The 19,894-nt window shown below is 44.2% G+C and overlaps 1 protein-coding gene across 2 annotated transcripts in view; it reads left to right on the top strand.

Annotated features, from left to right (window-relative positions):
- The first annotated feature begins 3,270 nt into the window (after positions 1-3,270).
- Positions 3,271-19,894, top strand: part of LOC129859465 (zinc finger E-box-binding homeobox 1-like) — an 88,562-nt gene continuing 71,938 nt past the window's right edge. Inside the window, exon 1 of one of the 2 annotated variants that reach the window (XM_055929288.1) lies at positions 3,271-3,375. In XM_055929288.1, the coding sequence (XP_055785263.1) occupies positions 3,318-3,375 (58 nt within the window). In that variant the 5' untranslated portion in view covers positions 3,271-3,317. Of the gene's footprint in view, positions 3,376-3,477; positions 5,190-19,894 lie in introns of those variants that run through there. The other variant, XM_055929289.1, reaches the window with a different exon arrangement.

Genomic DNA, 19,894 nt, shown 5'->3' on the forward strand with positions numbered 1-19,894 from the left:
GTGGACAAAACCAGGCACTAAATCAAACTGGGGGGAAAATAACATCATCAAAGATGAGGCTCTTTTTTACACAGAAGATTATACAACATTAATGCCTGATGATCTTCTGAACTTCCCAATACCTGTCACGATCGTTGAAATGAGTAGACCAAGGCACAGCGTGCTTAGAGTTCCAAATATTTTTTATAAACTGAAACTAACTGAACAAAACAACAAACCATCAACCAAACGAAACGTGAAGCTATACAACTAGCGCTGACAGGCAACTAAACATAGACAAGATCCCACGAATACCAATGGGGAAATGGCTACCTAAATCCCCAATCAGAGACAACGATAAACACCTGCCTCTGATTTGGAACCATATCAGGCCACCATAAACATACAAATTCACCTAGATGACCCACCCAAGTCACTATCATGCCCCAACCAACACAGAGAATAAACAACTTACTATGGTCAGGGTGTGACAATACCTTTTTGATGCATTTCAGTCACTTAAAACCATACTGTCTTCAGATTGAAATACTGTCAAAAGTAATGTCAGACTGATTTGTAATAAACTGTCACAGCCCAAATTAAAAAAAGTTTATGGTGGATATCTAAACATACAGCCCAACATTTGTATCACAACTAAAGTTGCATAACTTGGGGCGGCAGGTAGACTAGTGTTTAGAGCGTTGGGCCAGTAACCGAAAGATTGCTGGATCGAATCCCCGAGCTGATAAGGTAAAAATATGTCGTTCTGCTCCCTGGAAAAGGCAGTTAATCCACTGTTACCCGGTAGACCGTCATTGTAAATAAGAATTTGTTCTAAACTGACTTGCCTAGTTAAATACATAATTTAAAAAAAAAATACTCTAAATTAAGCATATACTGTAAGAGGACCTCTTTCTTTGTGAACCGCTCAATGCAGAATAGTGTGGGTATTCCCTCAGAAATGTATTTTATTCAGCTACAGTGCATTCGAAAAGTATTCAGACACCTTGACTTTTTCCACATTTTGTTACGTTACAGCCTTATTCTAAAATGGATGTAATATTTTTTTCTCTTATCAATCTACCCAATAACACCCAATAATGACAAAGCAAAAATTGTTTTTAGAATTTTTTACAAATTTTGAAAAAAATAATTAACAGAAATACCATATTTACATAAGTATTCAGACCTTCTGCTATGAGACTCGAAATTGAGCTCAGGTCCATCCTGTTTTCATTGATCATCCTTGAGATGTTTCTATAATGTGATTGGAGTCCACCTCTGGTAAAATTGATTGATTGGACATGAGTTGGAAAAGCACACACCTGTCTATATAAGGTCCCACAGTTGACAGTGCATGTCAGAGCAAAAACCAAGCAATGAGATCGAAGGAATTATCCGTAGAGCTCCGAGCCAGGATTCTGTCGAGGCACAGAAGTATGGAACCTCCAAGACTCTTCCTAGAGCTGGCCGCCTGGCCAAACTGAGCAATCGGGGGAGAAGAGTCTTGGTCAGGGAGGTGACCAAGAACCCGATGGGCACTCTAACAGTGCTCTAGAGTTCCTCTGTGGAGATGAGAGAACCTTCCAGAAGGAAAACCATCTCTGGAGCACTTCACCAATCAGGTCTTTATGGTAGAGTGTCGAGACGGAAGTCACTCCTCAGTAAAAGGCACATGAAAGCTTGCTTGGAATATGCTAAAAGGGACATAAAGGACTCTCAGGAGTGGCTTCGGGACAAGTGTCTGAATGTTCTCTGGCCCAGCCAGAGCCCGGACTTGAACCTGATCTAACATCTCTGGAGAGACCTGAAAATAGCTGTGCAGCGACGCTCCCCATCCAACCTGACAGAGCTTGAGAGGATCTGCAGAGAAGAATGGGAGAAACTCTCCAAGTACAGGTGTGCCAAGCTTATAGCATCATACCCAAGGGCCTTTAGGGCTCTGATCAAAAGTGGTGCACAGTCACACAACTCTTATCACCCACATGTTGCATCCCAAATGGTTGCCATTGTGTGACTGTGGAGGGTCAGGTTTGATTAGACACAGTTGGATCTGCAGATTGTTTTGGCATGGCACTGTCTTCTTCCCGTAAGCCACACCTGGGTTCAAACACTATTCAACATTTTTCAATGTTGTGCTAGTCTGAACATAGAGTGCAAGATGGGTGGGATTTGCAGTTTTGGAACTAGCCAGGCAAACTCAATCAAGCATAGATAAAGTAGTTGAGGTGATTTTGAATAGTATTTGAAACCAGGTGTGGGCCCTGTCGTCCCCAGCGCTGCAGTGAACCCTGGTGCTACAGGAGAACAGCCAGGCCTTTCTTTAGGTAGGAGGCAGGAGGATTGAATCACCGCTGGGCTGACTGGCTGGCTGGCTGACGGTCTCATGACCCTCTCTCTCTCTTTCTCTCTCTCTCCCTCTCTGCAGTCTCGGAACAATCACATCGCATTCCTTCATCCTACACGTGCCCTCTCTTCTCCCAGAGAGTAGGCTATGAGATTTGTGGAGAGAAAAGCTTGTTTAGATGCATCATACATTTGATGGTATCCTAAGCAAATGTATTACACATTTGGTGAAAAACCTCTGAAACATTCTTCATTTATATTAATATTTTTGTAATTTTTTTACAATAATTCTATGTAAAAATGTATATATATATTTGTAAGACTTTTGCATTTTAAAATGTTTTTTTGGATTGATTAATCTTGCTCCATGTTATAGCCTTACTCAGTCCATGCAACCAAAAACAACACCCACAGAGTGATATAACAGGTGCAAGTAGCTAAGCTCCACCCACCACTACATGTACCAGCTGTGTCACTGTCATAATGAACATAAATTAAAACATAAGCTCTACTAAGGAATTGTTTTTAACCATAAGACTCACTAGTCTTGGTCAATTACTTTTAAGCTTCCATAATGACATGGCCCCAACCCTACCAGAAACTCAGAAGTTTATATATATATATATATATATATATATTTATATATATAAGCACGTTGAAAAGTGCGATGATCACGGGCAGAAAGAAAGCATAGAGTAGGAGTTTAGTTTTCTTGGTCCTATGGTTTGGGTCACTAGGGTCCTTAACCCTTACCATAACCCCTACCTAACCTTAACCCTTACCTTTACTCTTTTAACTGTAAACTTCATTGGGATAGGGACGTCCCAAGGATCCCGGATACCATAGGACGCACCCTAGGGTTTGGGAGGTAGAAGGTAATGTCGTAAAGCAGAGTGTCGTAAACCAGGTGCAGGGAGGGGAGGTGAAGCGGGGGGAGTGGGGGAGAGAGAGGAGGTGACTCTCCAGCAGCATTTAGACACAGCGAAAGGATCATGGCGGATGGCCCCAGGTGTAAGCGCAGAAAGCAGGCAAATCCGAGGAGGAATAACGGTATGTAAAACAACTCTGATGTCCCTTCTTTTCGTGTGGTGAAGTAGACTAGAATGTGTTCTATCGAATGCTCTATTCTCCGAAGACTTTAGTACCTCCGGAGTCCCGGTTTTAGTGGGTCAAAGTGCTGGAAAGTAGCAAGTAAGCGCACCATTATAGCCCTATGTGGCGTACCGTTATACCTGTCTCGCGACTCTCCCTCCGCCTAGCGGTTGAGTGCACCACCCTGGACCGTTATACGCACCTAATCCCGTCACTTCACTCGCTTTTGGATTTTGTTTCCCGTCCAGTCCCTTTTCATTCTATTTAAATTCACTTTTCCATTGTTTTTTAGTTTTCAACTTGATAGCTTGTTTCACCGTCTCTCGCCTTTGGGTAGCATTTTAAAACCTGTGCCTGGGAAAATAACGTTACCTGGTTGTTTTTGCGGACTGCGGTATTTTTCCATCAATATGGAATATAGATTGATGTTCTGAAATGAGTGAATATGTGTATAAGGTTTATTTCTTCAATGCTCTTTCGAGAAAAATAACTGTTTCTGTCGCTTTTCTCTTTGTCGCAACGTAGCAGGTAGCGCGAGCCATGACAAGACACTGTTGCTACATTAAGGGCTCGGGCTTTAGGAAATGTTTTTACTGTGGAAATTGTGCTGGTCTGCTGCTTCATATTATATTAAAATGCATGCTGTTATGTTTATGTAGGCTAAACATCTATTTTCTCACTACTTTTATTTGTAAAAGATGTGTAGGCGTGATGCACGCGTTTTCACAATTGACAATGGCAAGTGTGCATTACAAATAATTCGAAAAGTTATTGCTAAGATAAGTAGAAATATGCAGAACAAGGTAAAGTAGCTATAATTAATAAACATAAATGCAAATGAACTTCGAACGAAAAACGTTGTTTCTGTAGCATGCATTGTTGGGTAACGTTTCAGAGAATGGGATGAATATATCAAGCGCTGTTTGTGTGAACAAGGCACAGCCTATATAAACAAGGCACAGCCTATATAAGGAGTGTGGGTTTACATCCACAGTCCTGCGCTGGGAATTTTGATTTTACACACTCAAGGTTTGGTGGCGTGGGAGCGAAACTTGAAGTTGGAGCCAATCTGTTCATCCAGAGTTTTTATACTTAAATAATTGTTATTTTGTTTTTGTTTGTGCTTTTGTGTGTGTGGTTAAAAGGCTGCATTGTAGAGTTGTCCGGGTAGCCAGTGCGTTTCTCGGAATATTTTATTTTCTTTCTCGCCAGTAATTTAATCAATTTAATAGTGGAAGGCTTTTATCGGGAAATCATGTTAAACTCTATTTGACTTGCAAAGATCATGATCTTCGGGTTGCTTGTCTTTGCCTTGTGCATTTTATTAGTCTCGTGTGTTCTCATTTTATTTAGTTAAGGGACTTGTGACTTTTGTTTCAACATCGGAGGTGGTAGTTTTTCACACATAGGAATAATGTTTGTGTTGTAGGCTGTTTGGAGGCATGTGGGTTTTTCTCCTGTAGGCTAGCTGACAACATGCGTAGTCTACTTACAGCCTCGTGAGAACAGTCACCAGCACAGCATCGCAAGTGGTCGAGCCACCCAGCACAGCTTGCAGGAACTGAGAACATGTTTACCTGAACCGGAAAACGGGTCTTTGGTCTTTGTAAACACCCCTCTGTCAAAACATAAAAACAAACCAGGAGTCTGATTTCGGGGGACTGAATACGCTGTTAGATTCCCGTGAGACGATTCCTTCTCTATCTTCCCTTTCCAAAGCAGCGGAGAGCGGTCCCTGTGCCGTGCGCCGCAACAAATGGCAACTTGTGCAGGTAGAAAAGGCAACCGTGTCTGTAGGCGCTGCATGCTGTCATCATGAGTGAATTTAATGTGATTTTTCTCTTGGATATGCTTGTTGTGCTTACTCTCCTTGTTTGTTTTCGCTTACTGTCATTGTATGACATGGACATATTTAGTGTGCCCCTTATTGCTTTTTGGCTGAAAAGGTGTTGGTCACCGGTCCATATCATGTCCGCTCTTGATTGACGACGGTTAATTTTGTGCATTCTTTAAGGTACACACCTTATAACGGACCTGTTCTAGCGCATTTGCATTTGTCATTGTAGGCCTACATTATTTATAGCCTAGGCTACATTTACGACATTTTGTCACTGTAAACTTTGTCCATCTGATGTTCGTTTCAGAAATAAATTGTGTTCTGTTTTATACCTTATTCTTTGTATTCATGTTATCAATTTGAAATGTTATATGTTTTCAAATACATAGACTACTATATAATACATCAAGAGGGGGGGATCGGACATAAAGTTCAGGAGACCATAGTGATGTCTTAATCATGTGATATGGGTGCATCAACCTGCTGGGTGGAAGGGCTCAATATACTGTACCAATACAATGTGAGACAGAGAGAACCTGGGTTGATCCAATACCTCATATTTAGCGGGGGTGTTATGTTTGTCATCAGGTTAAAAGCCTTTTAGGGGCAGGGATCTGTAGTGTTGGTTACTGAAGCCAAAAGGTACTTAGTTGGCTGGCCCTCCCCTGTCCTGTATTGGTTGTCTTCCTGGGTCGGGCAGAGCAGGCTAAGACCAAGGTGAGCTCCTGTCATAGCTGTAAACATGGAGGTGCTAACAGCCGGCCAGCTGGCAGGACGACAGGTGTTTGCAATCTGTGGGATACTAGTGTTTCCATTGGCTTCCTTTGTCACTTCTCCTATCCCGTCCAGGTCTAGTCCAGCTCCCCTCAGGAATAGCAGTGGCCATTTCCTGGAATGGCAATTTAACACTTCAAATTTGGGAAAAGAGGAATGTGGCATGGTATTAACCTTAACACTTTTGGCCCGTCTTTGTAGATGAGTGCGAGTGGAGGGTATTGGGCCTACATTTCAAAGGAACTGAGTATACAAAACATCCAAGACCTAGACTGACCAGGTGAATCCAGGTGAAAGCTATGATCCCTTATTGATGTCACTTGTTAAATCCACTTCAATCAGTGTCGATGAAGGGGAGGAGACGGGTTAACGAAGGATTTTTAATGGGATATGGATAGTAAGTGCCAGGCGCACCGGTTTGAATGTGTCAAGAACTGCAACACTGCTGGTTTTTCACACTCAGCAGTTCCTCGTGTGATCCAAGAATGGTCTACCACCCAAAGGACAGCCAGCCAACTTGACACAACTGTAGGAAGCATTGGAGTCAACATGGGCCAACATCCCAGTGGAATGCTTTCAACACCTTGTAGAGTCCATGCCCTGATTAATTGAGGCTGTTCTGAGGGCAAAAGGGGGTGCAACTCAATATTGTTTCTAATGTTTTGTACACTCAGTATTTGTATATAGGTTGGATTTCTATTTCTTTGAATTTATCAAAGGAGTCTCTCTCTCTCTGTGTCTCTGTCTGTCTGTCTGTCTGTCTCTCTGTAACACACACACATACAATACAAAACAGTTTTGGAAGGTTTTTGTCTCAATGCTACAGAAGAAGAAGAATGGATCTGTGGGTCTAGTTTTGGCTTCTGTAAAGCTGTATGATGTAACAGAGGATGTTTATTTGGCTGGCAAAAGTATAATTAGTGTGCTGGACTCATTTTTCCCTCTAAATAATATTGAATGTAACCACACGCTGTAAAGTTGTGTGAGAACAATAAAGAAACACTGGTTAAGCTAACACTCTTAAGAAAATAAGATGTTTTGGCCATTCCAAAGGATTCAGGGGGAGAGGGGTGGTGTTCTGTGGGCCGGCATGCTGCTTTAGTGTTTTAAAAGCCAGCTGTTAACATTTAAAGGTCTACTACCCCTGGTGAGTGGAGTTTAGCAGTAGAGGAAATTTTCATTTATCAGTTATTTTGCTTTGGAGCAACTTCCTCTGCTGCATATGAAAGTGCCAAGTGTGAGGAAAATCCCCTGCCCCCTCTTCTCATCCCCACTCCCCCCCCCTCTCCTCCACCAGTCCTTTATTCCAGGGGGAAGACACAGTAGCCAGGGGTGCTGTTGATTGCCCCCTGACCTAGGCACCCATGCGTGCCTCCACTATGACTTCACTTTCCCCCCTGTGCCATTGTTGGGTTCCTTCCAGCATGTCCAATTGCGTTTGTGTTTAAGTCCTTTCAAGAAAAGGATCCTGAGGGGTAAAAACCCTTGTCCCTACTCCCTCAATCCCTCTCTGTCTCCCTCCATCCCCCTGACCAGTACAGCCCCTCAGTCCTGTGGAGTTTGGTGGGGAGGAAGAGGGACAAGGGAGAAGGATAAGGGGGGAGAGGGGCTGTGAGAGCTGGCAGAGTGACACTGAGGTGCTGCTGGAGAGGAGAGCCAGTGGGAAGAAAGGTGGACACTCCCTCACTCTGTCAAACATGACAGCTCCTTTTACATTAGAATTGTGTGAGTGTTTCCTATGGAACGGAATGGAGAGGATTAATTTAGGTTTAGCGAGGCAAACTATAGCCTAGGTATTGGCTTTATAGACTTCCGAGGTTCTGTCATGTGTCTTGAATAATCTGTTTTTTGTTGTTATTGTTTGTCACTTTTATGTATCTCCAGGCTTTTTAAAATGTATGATATGAAATTCTAATTTACACCATTCAATTCACCATGTCACACATTTCAATGATTTCCCGGCAGACAATTCTGTTTGTGCCCATAATCTGAGGTAACGCACTCAAACCCTTTCCCACTGTTGTTGAGGGAGCTTAATGATTAGCAAGCTCCTGTAGAGGCATTGCATTACCCTATAAAAAGGTGCTTTCTCTTGCCTTAGAAAAGCCGTTTTAAAACCCAAGTCAGTTTCACTAACCCCCTTAACTGTGTTTGAATGTGCTTTATTGGGGTTGTATGTGGATGAATGCTTAAATGAACCATTGTGTGTTAAGGCTTTGGTTGGAGAAAGCCTGAGGAGAAAGAGCCTAGTTACCTTTGCAGTCTGCCTGCTATACTTCATACACTTTCAGTGGAAGAAGAAAAGGCCCATTGAGTGGGGCTGGCGTGGGGAGGGAAAGACCTTTTCACACTCTGCTTGTGGGAAACTTCTATCTGTACTGGGCATGTCCATTTGCATATGACCCATTCTCTTCCCAGAGACCCCAAGACTGACGGAGGGATCTGTGGAACACTCTGAGAATTCATCACAATCTTCCTCAGTCTCCCGACACGCAATGCTCATGTTCTTGCGTGTGCATTTTTTGGGGGATGTGCGCACCCCTCTTTTGTTTTGAGAATGTGTTTAGGCTATTTGTCTGTGTCATGCACATTTTTTTGCTGAAGGCTTGTTTGTGTCTACTGCTGATGCCTCCTGACTGTGTCATTTTTTGTTTTGTTTTTCCTGCGTGTTGTCTAAGCCACGTATTTAGAGTGCGTTAAACTGAGGATGAGTCCTATAATGTGCTCCAGCAGCAGGCAGGAGTCCCCCTCTCTATAACCCATATAGGGCCCACGACAGAGCAGCGTGACTGGGCTGCCAGGGCTGGAGGTGCCGGGGGGCAATGCGGGGGCGGACATAATGAATGAGGAGGAATAAGCAACGGAGTGTCAACACTGTTGTTGAAAGGACAGAAATATTGTGTAGTTATTCAGTTGGGGGTTGGCGGGACAGGGAGGGGGAGGTGGAGCTGTGTGTGTGTGTGTGTATCAGGGGGAGTAGGCTATGCAGCGAGGCGTCAGGTCCACTGAACTGAACAAAAACATGCCGGTGGGGGGGGGGGGGGGGGGGGGGGGGCTCAGAAGGATCGAGAGGGAGACTGGGCTCCAGAATAGAATAGGATAGCTCCTTGTAGCTAGATCAGGTCAGGAGCCTTCCTCAGTGGTTTCAGATGCACTCAGAGGACTGAGAATGGGACCTTGAAGGAAGCAATGAGATATTGTCAAGCTCCCTGCTATCACTCTATTGAGTGATTCATATAGGCCTATTTCCTATTTTTGTCCATCAGCAATTGAAAAAAAAATGCATTGATTTGACCAATGACATTTCCTCCTCTCCTCCTCCACTCTGACATGCCAGACAGGTATGTTGGTAAGATGACCTCACCCAGCCCACAGGCCTCAGGATTTGTTGTGTATCGCTTCTTAGTGAAATAAATTCAATGTCTACTCTTCCCTGTCTCCTCTCTCTCCCTCTCTACCTGGATATTGAGACAGATGGGAGTTGAAATTACAGTCCAAAAACATATTAAGTGTCTACTCCTCCCTCCTCCCTCTGTCCCGACCCTCCCTCTTTCTCTTTTGTTCTCTTTTTCCTCCTACCTGTTCCATATTACATAGAAACAGGTGGGAGTTGAAATGATAGTCCAAAAACAAATTAAGCCTGTTCCGCAGACCAGTGTTTCCCAAACTTTTTCACTCAGGGCCCCCCTTACATCATTGGGGAACATCCCACGCCAGGTGGGAGCTGAAATTATAGTGTACCGTTGTGTATAGCCTATACCTGGGGGAGATGGCAGCTCTAAATTGCCATCCTTTGGGGGTTATTCATTGTGAGCAGGTTTATGTGTCTTTTTTAATCATGTGTTTGGTGGCTGATCTTTAGGCTGGGCTAGTCCTGTTGGGTGTTGACACTACTGTCTGTAGCTTCAACCTCCCCTTTCCTCCCTCTACTCTACCCTCCCCTCCTGTCCTCCCTCTTATCCCCTGTTCCTCAGTGTCTTTCGCTTCAGCCTCTCTTCCCTCTCTCTCTTTCCCTCCTCCTCTCCCATTCTCCTCCCTTCCTCCTCACTATGTATTGCCTCAGCCTCTCATCCCTCCTCCTCTCCTCCCCTGTTCCCCAGTGGAGCGGTTAATGAAAGGCCTGTGTTAACAATAGGCAGGCAGCAGGCGCTGGGCCGCCAGCCCTCATCATGCCAGCTTGTGTTTGGGCCACAAACTCATCAGTGGAATCTTTGTTCCTCACATTTAACCTGACATTTCACTACCATTTTTTCCTCAAAACCTGACAATGCACAACTGTTGAAGCAAAATGCTGGCTGTATGTATGCAGAGATCATAAGGTTTTGTACCTGCATCACATTTGTTTTAGTTACTATATCATGAACCTTTACCGCAGTGGGCTAAATCAGGGTCACACGGAGTGTTTCTTGGTAGTCTTAAACAAATCTACTTTGAAACAAAAGTATACATCTCACACACATGGTTATGGGCTTACAGAAAATAACACGCCTGTACCATGTCAGATGTAGAGTTGACATGTATTCATTGTTGAGTTTGCATCCCAATATTACACTTTATATACATCACAGAAGACTGAAATATAACAAAACTGTTTGTTGCTTTTCTCTTCCTGAAGCAGACTGATAACGGGAGTCCCAAATGGCAACATAATCTCTATTTAGGTACTACTTTTGACCAGGGCCTATAGTGGCCCATAGTGCACTTTATAGGCATAGGGTGCCATTTGGGAGGAGGCTTTAATGACAGAATGTGAGAGCAGTCTTGTCTCACACACTGACTACACCTAGCATTGAGCTCTGCTGAAAAATACTATTCACTCACTATATCTCTATCGCACTGGCAGGGCCAAGCCGGGCCGGCACAGCCACTCACTCACTCAGTCACTCACTCAGTCACTCACTCACTCAGTCACTCACTCACTCACTCACTCACTCACTCACTCACTCACTCACTCACTCACTCACTCACTCAACTTACTCAACTTACTTTATCTCACTCTCATTAGTCCTGTGTGTTGTGATGTTTACAGACTCTGACATTCAGCATAGCAGCCAGCCTCTCTCCTCTCCACTCCTCTCCTCTCTGCCTGACTTATAAACAAGGTGACTCAGGGTTTCTGTTAAAGCTGTAGGCTGGCTAGCTACCTATCACAGTGTGACTGTGTGGCCCTGTGTTAGTCACTCACTGTATCCTGGGGACAGGGACATCACAGGGGCCATTTTAGTCTCTGTCAACATTTTCATATCATTAGGATGGCTCTGGATACACACATCCCTCTGGGTTGCGTCCCAAATATCACCCTATTCACTATAGAGTGCACTACCTTTGAGCCCTATGAACCCTGGTCAAAAGTAGTGCAATATATAGGGAACAGGGTGCCATTTGGAATGCAGCCCGGTTGATGAATGCGTTTGTTCTATAAACAGCTCTATAAGCTTCATTCACCACTATGCCTGTTGATCAGAGGCTGTATTGTCTCATTTGCTTACGGTCATTAATTTGATCAGGTTTTGGTGTGTCTAACTACCGACCTAATACTCACCTTATGTCATTGACTCGAGACTAGAGCAAAGTACACCTAGTCTGTCCAAGCTCCAAACCCTCCAACTCTCTCTGCCAACTCCGGGAACAGAGAACCCTACATGAACCACTACAGATGTAGGATCTTTATTTGATCCTGCAGCAACAGGAAATGTTAATTATTATGTGGATTATATTAATGGACATTTTTGTAAGGGTTGATACATTCTTTTGTATCTATCGTTCAGGTGTTGGCCATCAAAACACACCTTGGCCTCAGCCTCGCTACGCACGTATCACCCACAGAGTTGGGGTGGACGGAGAATAGGAGTAAAAACAAGGTCAGCCATATAGCCAGACAGTACCACACCTGTCCTCCTCTTACTCATAGAGATATCATCCTGGTCGTGCTCATTATTCTGGCAGACTGGCACCCAGCCTCCTGTCCCATTTAGACAGAGGGAGAGTCAATGAACTGTGGGTTCTAATTGATCATGTTTAAAGTCATATGACACCATTTATTTAGTGCTTAATAGTCTTTGGGTGTTTGTTTGTGTGTTTGTTAGTTGTTTCCTGCTGTTGATCGACACACGCCTGCCACCGTCGTTACGCGCACCTGCACTTCATGAGACTCACCTGGACTCCATCACCTTCCTGATTAGGAAAGGGGTGATACCTAGTCAGTTGTACAACTGAATGCCTTCAACTGAAATGTGTGTCTTCTGCATTTAACCCAACCCCTCTGAATCAGAGAGGTGCGAGGGGCTGCCTTCATTTTCTTTGGCGCCCGGGAACAGTGGGTTAACTGCCTTGCTCAGGGGCAGAACGACAGACTTTTACCTTGTCAGCTCGGGGATTCGATCCAGCAACCTTTCGGTTACTGGCCCAACGCTCTAACCACTACCTCCCTTATATCTGTCACTCCCTTCGTTTCTTTCCCTGGGCGTTATTGTTTCTGTTCCTGTGTTTCATGTCTGTACGCTACTCGTGTTTCTTGTTTTGTTTCATTCATTTATTACATTCACTCCCTGTGCTTGCGTCCCGATTCTTAGCGTGCACGTTACAACCAGGCATCATTAGGTGTCTCATCTGTTAGCTGCGCAGCACTGAGTTAACATCACAACATGCCTGGTGTTGCACTACCTCTCTCTCTCCCCATCTCTCGATCTCTTTCCAAATTTCTCTTTCTCTCTTTCTTTTCTTGCTCTCTTACTCTCTTTCCCCATCTTTATCTCTGTGTGTGTGTCTGTCTTTCTCCATCTCTCTTTCTCCGTCTCCGTCTCTGCAACTGCCAGGTTTATCCTACTCCAACATGAGCAGGTGCTGCAGGCACCAGAAACTCACTTCAGCACTCATAAATAACACCTAACAAAAGTATGAGAGAGTGGGAAGGAGGGATATAGAGAGAGAGAGCGATGGGGAAAGAGATTTAAAGTTTTGTCTGGCAGTGGAGCTAGCCTAGACCAAGCAGGGTGTGGCTCATCTCATGGTCAGGCAGTTCCTCAGTCCTCCTGCAGAAGGATATGCTGCTGCTCACTGAGAGCAATGTGAGCTTCTTAATATCTTCTGTCAGCTTGAATGAAGTGCCTGCCCTTCTCAAATGTATTTGTTCACCGCTTTCCCTCCCTTTTTCTACCAACTACCCATAAAACGTTTCAGCTATAGCCTACTCTTTCATGCCACATCAAATTAGTCCCAAAAAAATACTTTTTAAAATGAAAAGGACACCACTTAGTGAACACACAAAGAGGAAGTTGGTAGAAAGAAAGACGTAAAGTATTGTCATTCAGTTATCTTTTGCTGTCATTAAGAATCTAAGAGCTTCTGAACAATGTTAATTGCCCAGTGCTCTACAAGAAAATGAAGTGGTCAGAAAGGAATTACATTTAATGCACACTTTAATAATCTCCCACAATAATGAACCTGTTCCCCAAAGAACTGAACCCCATAAATAAATCTAAATGGAAGAGTATTAATTAACATTAATGAAATGAAAAGTATAATGCAAGAACATGTGTTTATACCCTAGGCTACTTCAAGTCTTTAGTCTGTCTTCAGCCACTTCAGTCAATCACTTCTCTGAATCACAACCCTATGAACACAACCAGGAAGTCTGTGTAAGATTGCAGCTCAGGATACAACCTGAAAGGGCTTTATCTCTGTCAAAACAACAGTCTTCCTGGCCTGGGGATGTTTCCCAAATGGCGCCCTATTCCATAGGCCTATCCAGTGCTAAGGTATATTCAACGCTGGTCTGACCAATCAGAATCCATGCTTTAAGATTGTTGTGATCACAAGGACTGGGATATGTTCTGGGTTGCCTCTGAGAATAACATTGACGTATACACTGACACGGCGACTGAGTTCATCAGGAAGTGTATAGGGGATGTTTTTCCCACTGTGACTATTAAAACCTTCCCAAACCAAAATCCGTGGATAGATGGCAGCATTTGCGCCATAAAAGCACGAACCACCGCATTTAACCACGGCAAGGTGACTGGGAATATGGTTGAATACAAACAGTGCAGTTTATGCCCTCTGTAAGGCAATCAAACAGGCAAAACATCAGTATAGAGACAAAGTGGAGTCGCAATTCAAGGGCTCAGATACGAGACTTATGTAGCAGGGACTCCAGACAATCATAGATTACAAAGGGAATGAGGATAAGACAGTGTCACCGACGTTGCCCGCTCCCGAGGTCTGTTGACTCTCGTTCTCTGTGGCAGACATGAGTAAGACATTCAAGCGTTTTAAACTTTGCAAGACTGCCGGCCCAGACGGCATCCCTAGCCGTGTCCTCAGAGCATGCGAAGACCAGCTGGCTGAGTGTTTATGGATATATTCAATCTCTCCCTATCCCAGTTGCTTAAAAATGTCCACCACTGTTCCTGTACCCAAGAAAGCAAAAGTAACTGAACTGAATGACTATCGCCCTGTAGCACTCACTTCTGTCATCATGAAGTGCTTTGAGAGGCTAGTAAAGGATCCTATCACCTCCACCTTACCTGACACCCTAGACCCACTTCAATTTGCAAACCGCCCCAACAGTTCCACAGATGATGCCATCGCACTGCACACTGCAAACTACCCTATCCCATCTGGAATACCTACAGTATGTAAGAATGCTGTTCATTGACTACAGCTCAGCTATCAACACCATAGTACCCTCCACATTCATCATTAAGCTCGGGGCACTGGGTCTGAACCCCGCCCTGTGCAACTGGACTTTCTGATGGGCCGCCCCCAGGTGGTGAAGGTAGGAAACAACACCTCCACTACATTGATCCTCAACACAGGGGCCCCACAAGGGTGCGTGCTCAGCCCCCTCCTGTACTCCCTGTTCACCCAGGACTGTGTGGTCTTGCACACCTCCAACTCAATCATCAAGTTTACAGATGACACAAGAGTAGTAGGCCTGATTACCGACAATGATGAAACAGCCTACATGGAGGAGGTGAGGTCCCTGGCGGAGTGGTGCCTGGAAAAGAACCTCTCACTCAACATCAACAAAACAAATGGGCTAATTGTGTACTTCAGGAGATAGCAGAGGGAGCATGCCCCCATCCACATCCATATCCACGGGACCGCAGTGCAGAAGGAGAAAAGCTTCAAGATCCTCGGCATACACATCACTGACAATCTGAAATGGTCCACCAACACAGACAGTGTGATGAAGAAGGTGCATTAGTGCCTCTTTAACCTAAGGAGGCTGAAGAAATGTGACTTGACCGTTAAGACCCTCACAAACTTTTACAGATGCACCATTGAGAGCATCCTGTTGGGCTGTATCACCGCCTGGTACAGCAACTGCACACCCCGCAACCGTAGGGCTCTCCAGAGGGTGGTTCGGGCTGCCCAACTGGTCACTTTAATAATGTTTACGTACTGTTTTACTCATTCCATATGTATATACTGTATTCTACTTCTATTCAATGCCACTCCGACATTGCTCATCCTAATATTTATATATTTCCTAATTCCATTATTTTACTTTTAGATTTGTGTGTATTGTTGTGAAGCAGGCTATTTAAGGATTCTTGTTTGGAGTGGGCACCCCAGACTGGGAACAGCATAAAAGCCTTTCGTTTGGAGGAATAGCTGTGCTGCGCGTTTAGCCTAGTTTTAAAAGCCTTGTGAACAAAGCAGAAGAAGATAACTTTTGTCATAACAGAAGTATTACAATTTTAGTTGTGTAAATTAAGGGGTACTGCAGGAATGAGAGGGCATTTTTTCCAAATAGCAGCAGACACAGCTTCATAAAGGAGGTCTGGCTCCTCACACTGCAGAATGTATAGAGCTGCCACCTGTAATCCCAGAGTCTCAATGCATGCATTGTTGAAGTGATTTCCCCTTCTGTCTTAGATAGACCCGGTGGGCTGACTTAAGGTGAATGGTTCATTTGGAGGAGTCATTCAAAGTTGGTACTCATTTGATTGATAGAAAATTGTCTATTAACCCTGTCACCCAATGCTGTATCAAGTCAAATCTTCACGCTTTCACCTTTTGAGTGTGTGCCACTGGCATCCAATGTTTCCCAAACACCAACCTGCCTTGAATACAAATGACCCGGTCCTTATTCTGGCAGCTATGCTAACTGCCCCCCTTCACCGTAGAAGTCTGGAGGATAAAGAAGCTTCATTCAACCAGTAAACAGTGTGCGACTGTGCCTTCCTTGTTCCGGTGCCAGGATGTAGCACGTCTCGTGGCACGGTGCCCTCGACCATCTGCCCTGTACCATGTACCATTAACTGATAAATGTATCTCTGGTGAGTGTAGAAACTAAATTAGCTACTGGTCTTGGGTCAGTTGTACGTTTCCCCCAGTAATGTTTAGGATTTGTGCAAGCTGATCCTTTCTACCTAGAAAGTCCTTGTAGCTAACAGGGCTGAGAGGTGGGTCAGGGTCAGTGGAAGCTCACTTCCTGTTGGCGATGGTGCTGTAGCTGTTGTGTGAACGAGGTTAGGAACGAAGGTAAAGGAGGGAGATGCACCCATGAGATTACCTCATGAGAATCATAGTGTTCTCTGCATGGGTCTAAGGCTGTGTGTGTGTATGTGCATGTGTGTGTGCCTGCATTCGTGCGTGTTTGTAGGTGTGTGTTAGTTTGCTAATGCATTCCTGACCTCCACCTGAACGCTAACCTGTGAGTGAACCGTTTCTTTCGGAGGCCTCATGCCTTGTGCCCCCCTCCCATCCAGCCCAGGCAGTAAACCTTAAAAAGAGTCACAGAGAAGCGTTTCACATGGGGGGGGCTGTTACTAACAGATGTTTGGACCACGGCTGCTTTGCCACTCAATAACACGGGCATGTATTTTGGCCCCCACCTGTCTTTCTGGAATGGATACACATACTTTGTGGGCACTGTTACATTGTTTTACATGATCCACTCATGTAAAATACCATCATACTTGAAATAATAGAATGCTTTGCTTGATCAGATTCAGAGTGATCTATCTACGACTCAGGAAGATTACATTTTTCTTTGAATCTGGCAATGGAAATGATTACGTGATGTTATTTCCCCCAAATGGAAATGTCTTAACATGGTAAAGGCCACGGCAAGGTAAAGCATAGAGGGCACTGACTCTCCACTTAGGCCTTAATTCCCTGAGTTAAGCAGCCCCTGTTTCCTCCCCCTGGCTGGCTAATTTAAAGCAGTGGCTTCCTAATCGAATGTCTGTCTAATAAATCTATTAGATCAAAAGGAATCTCCTCACTCTGGCTGGCGCGTGGGGACAGAACGTCTAGACAGGGAGAGAGAATGTTGCTACGCAGTTGTAGAGTCACAACTGAAGTCGTCTTACTGTATCCTCTCTGTCAGGAAACATGGAATGAGTTGTCAATCAATTTTAGAATTAGAACAGAAGGAATCTTGCCTACAGACAGTAGGCTTTGATTCCATCTGCAGGCATGGAATGAGTTGTGATTCAATCAATTCCACAAAGCTGTATTTATATCCTATATATAGGAGAGTCCGATTAAACCTCTGAAAACAAGGATACTTTTTAAGGTAGCCGTAACAGTAACAAGTTCTCAAAAATGAAATGTTTCCTTTTGCATTAACTGGGGAGAGGAGGATCTCCTAATGCACGTCTCTTGTAAGATTAGAATAATGTAAGATTATGTATATGTGCCCCAATTGTAGATGCTGCTGTAGATGATGAGTCCATTGAGCCAAATCATAATCATGCTCCTATCCTATAGTCCTATCCCTGGATTGCTAATCTAATCCCCTAGAGATGCATATTAAAGCCTGCTTTAAATGGGGTTGTGTGATCAACAACCAGATTAACATACCAGTAAAGGATACATCATGATATAGGCAAGTGGGGGGGCCTAGCTTGCTATTAAAATACAGATATGGAGGATTACGGTCTCTGTCTGTCTGTCCGTGGAAAGGGGATTAGGTGGCGGAGGGCAGACAGATTGGATTTAATATGTGTGTTCGACTAAATGATTGCTGATGGATCGCAAAGCCTTCATGTAGGGAATGATCTCTGCAAGTCTGCCCCTTACCCCCCGCATGGTATACACACATGCTCGCAACCACACAAACACACACACCTCCCTTCCCTCCCTTATGCATGGGTGATAATTACAGCATCACAGGGTCCCTACTTTAGGAAGCACAACAAGAGCGTGACTAGTCTGTCTGTCAGGACAGAAAATATCCTCATGATGCTTAGACAGACAGTAGTAGGCACTAAGCATAACTTCCTGCTCAGCCCCCAACAGAACCAGAGGTTTCAGAGGTTTCATCACAAGTCCCAGCTGTTTAGTGGAGGAGGCTATGGTTAGCCTAGGTGGGTGATTCTCATAAAACTGACAAAAAAAATAAATACATTTCCCACCATAATTACACTTGGAGCATTAAGATTAGGATCTGTATTTCTCTATTTCATAGTATTTATTTTGTTTATTGATCAGATATTATGCATTTGTCTGAATCCTGGCTTAGGAAGGCCACCAAAACCCCTGAAATTTCCATCCCTAACTATAACATTTCCCGACAAGATAGAACTGCCAAAGGGGGCGGAGTTGCAGTCTACTGCAGAGATCTGTGTTACTATCCAGGTCTGTACCCAAACAATTTGAGCTTCTACTTTAAAAAATCCACCTTTCCAGAAACACGTTTCTCACTGTTGCCGCTTGCTATAGACCACCTTCTGCCCCCAGCTGTGCCCCGGACACCATATGTGAATTAATTTCCCCCCATCTATCTTCAGAGCTCGTGCTGTTAGGTGACCTAAACTGGGACATGCTTAACACCCCGGCCATCCTATAATCTAAGCTTTATAAATCAATCTCACACAAATAATCAATGAACCTACCAGGTACAACCCCAAATCCGTAAACACAGGCACCCTCATAGATATCATCCTAACCAACCTGCCCTCCAAATACACCTCTGCTGTCATCAACCAGGATCTCAGCGATCACTGCCTCATTGCTTGCGTCCGTAATGGGTCGGCGGTCAAACGACCACCCCTCATCACTGTCAAACGCTCCCTAAAACACTTCAGCAAGCAGGCCTTTCTAATCGACCTGGCCCTGGTATCCTGGAAGGATATTGACCTCATTCCGTCAGTAGAATACGCCTGGTTATTCTTTAATAAAATTGCTCGCCTCACAATCTTAAATAAGCATGCCCCATTCAAAAAAAATAGAACCAGGAACAGATATAGCCCGTGGTTCACTCCAGACCTGACTGCCCTTGACCAGCACAAAAACATCCTGTGGCGTTCTGCATTAGCATCGAATAGCCCCCGTGATATGCAACTTTTCAGGGAAGTTAGGAACCAATATACACAGGCAGTTAGGAAAGCAAAGGTTCCTCCTGCTTCCTGCAGCACAAACTCCAAAAAGTTCTGGGACACTGTAAAGTCCATGGAGAATAAGAGCACCTCCTCCCACCTGCCCACTGCACTGAGGCTAGGAAACGCTGTCACCACCAATAAATCCACAATAATTGAGAATATCAATAAGCATTTTTCTACGGCTGGCCATGCTTTCCACCTGGCCACCCCTACCCTGGTCAACAGCCCTGCACCCCCCACAGCAACTCGCCCAAGCCTCCCCCATTTCTCCTTCACCCAAATCCAGATAGCTGATGTTCTGAAAGATTTATGAACAAACAGCTTATTTTATTCGAATAAGTTACGTTTTTTTGCATAAATTGTATAAAAATGCCGTTAACTAGGCATCTTAGTCTTCAGAATCATAGTTGATTGTTGCAGATGCATAATGGTTTTATAACTCAATATGCTGCTGCTATGGTTCAAACTGGTTTTATGAGAATCATCCAAGTGTGTAAAGGATGCAGTAGAAGGAGGCAATAAAAAATAA

The sequence above is a fragment of the Salvelinus fontinalis genome, chromosome 7 (assembly GCF_029448725.1).
Source record: "Salvelinus fontinalis isolate EN_2023a chromosome 7, ASM2944872v1, whole genome shotgun sequence".
Lineage (NCBI taxonomy): Eukaryota > Metazoa > Chordata > Actinopteri > Salmoniformes > Salmonidae > Salvelinus > Salvelinus fontinalis.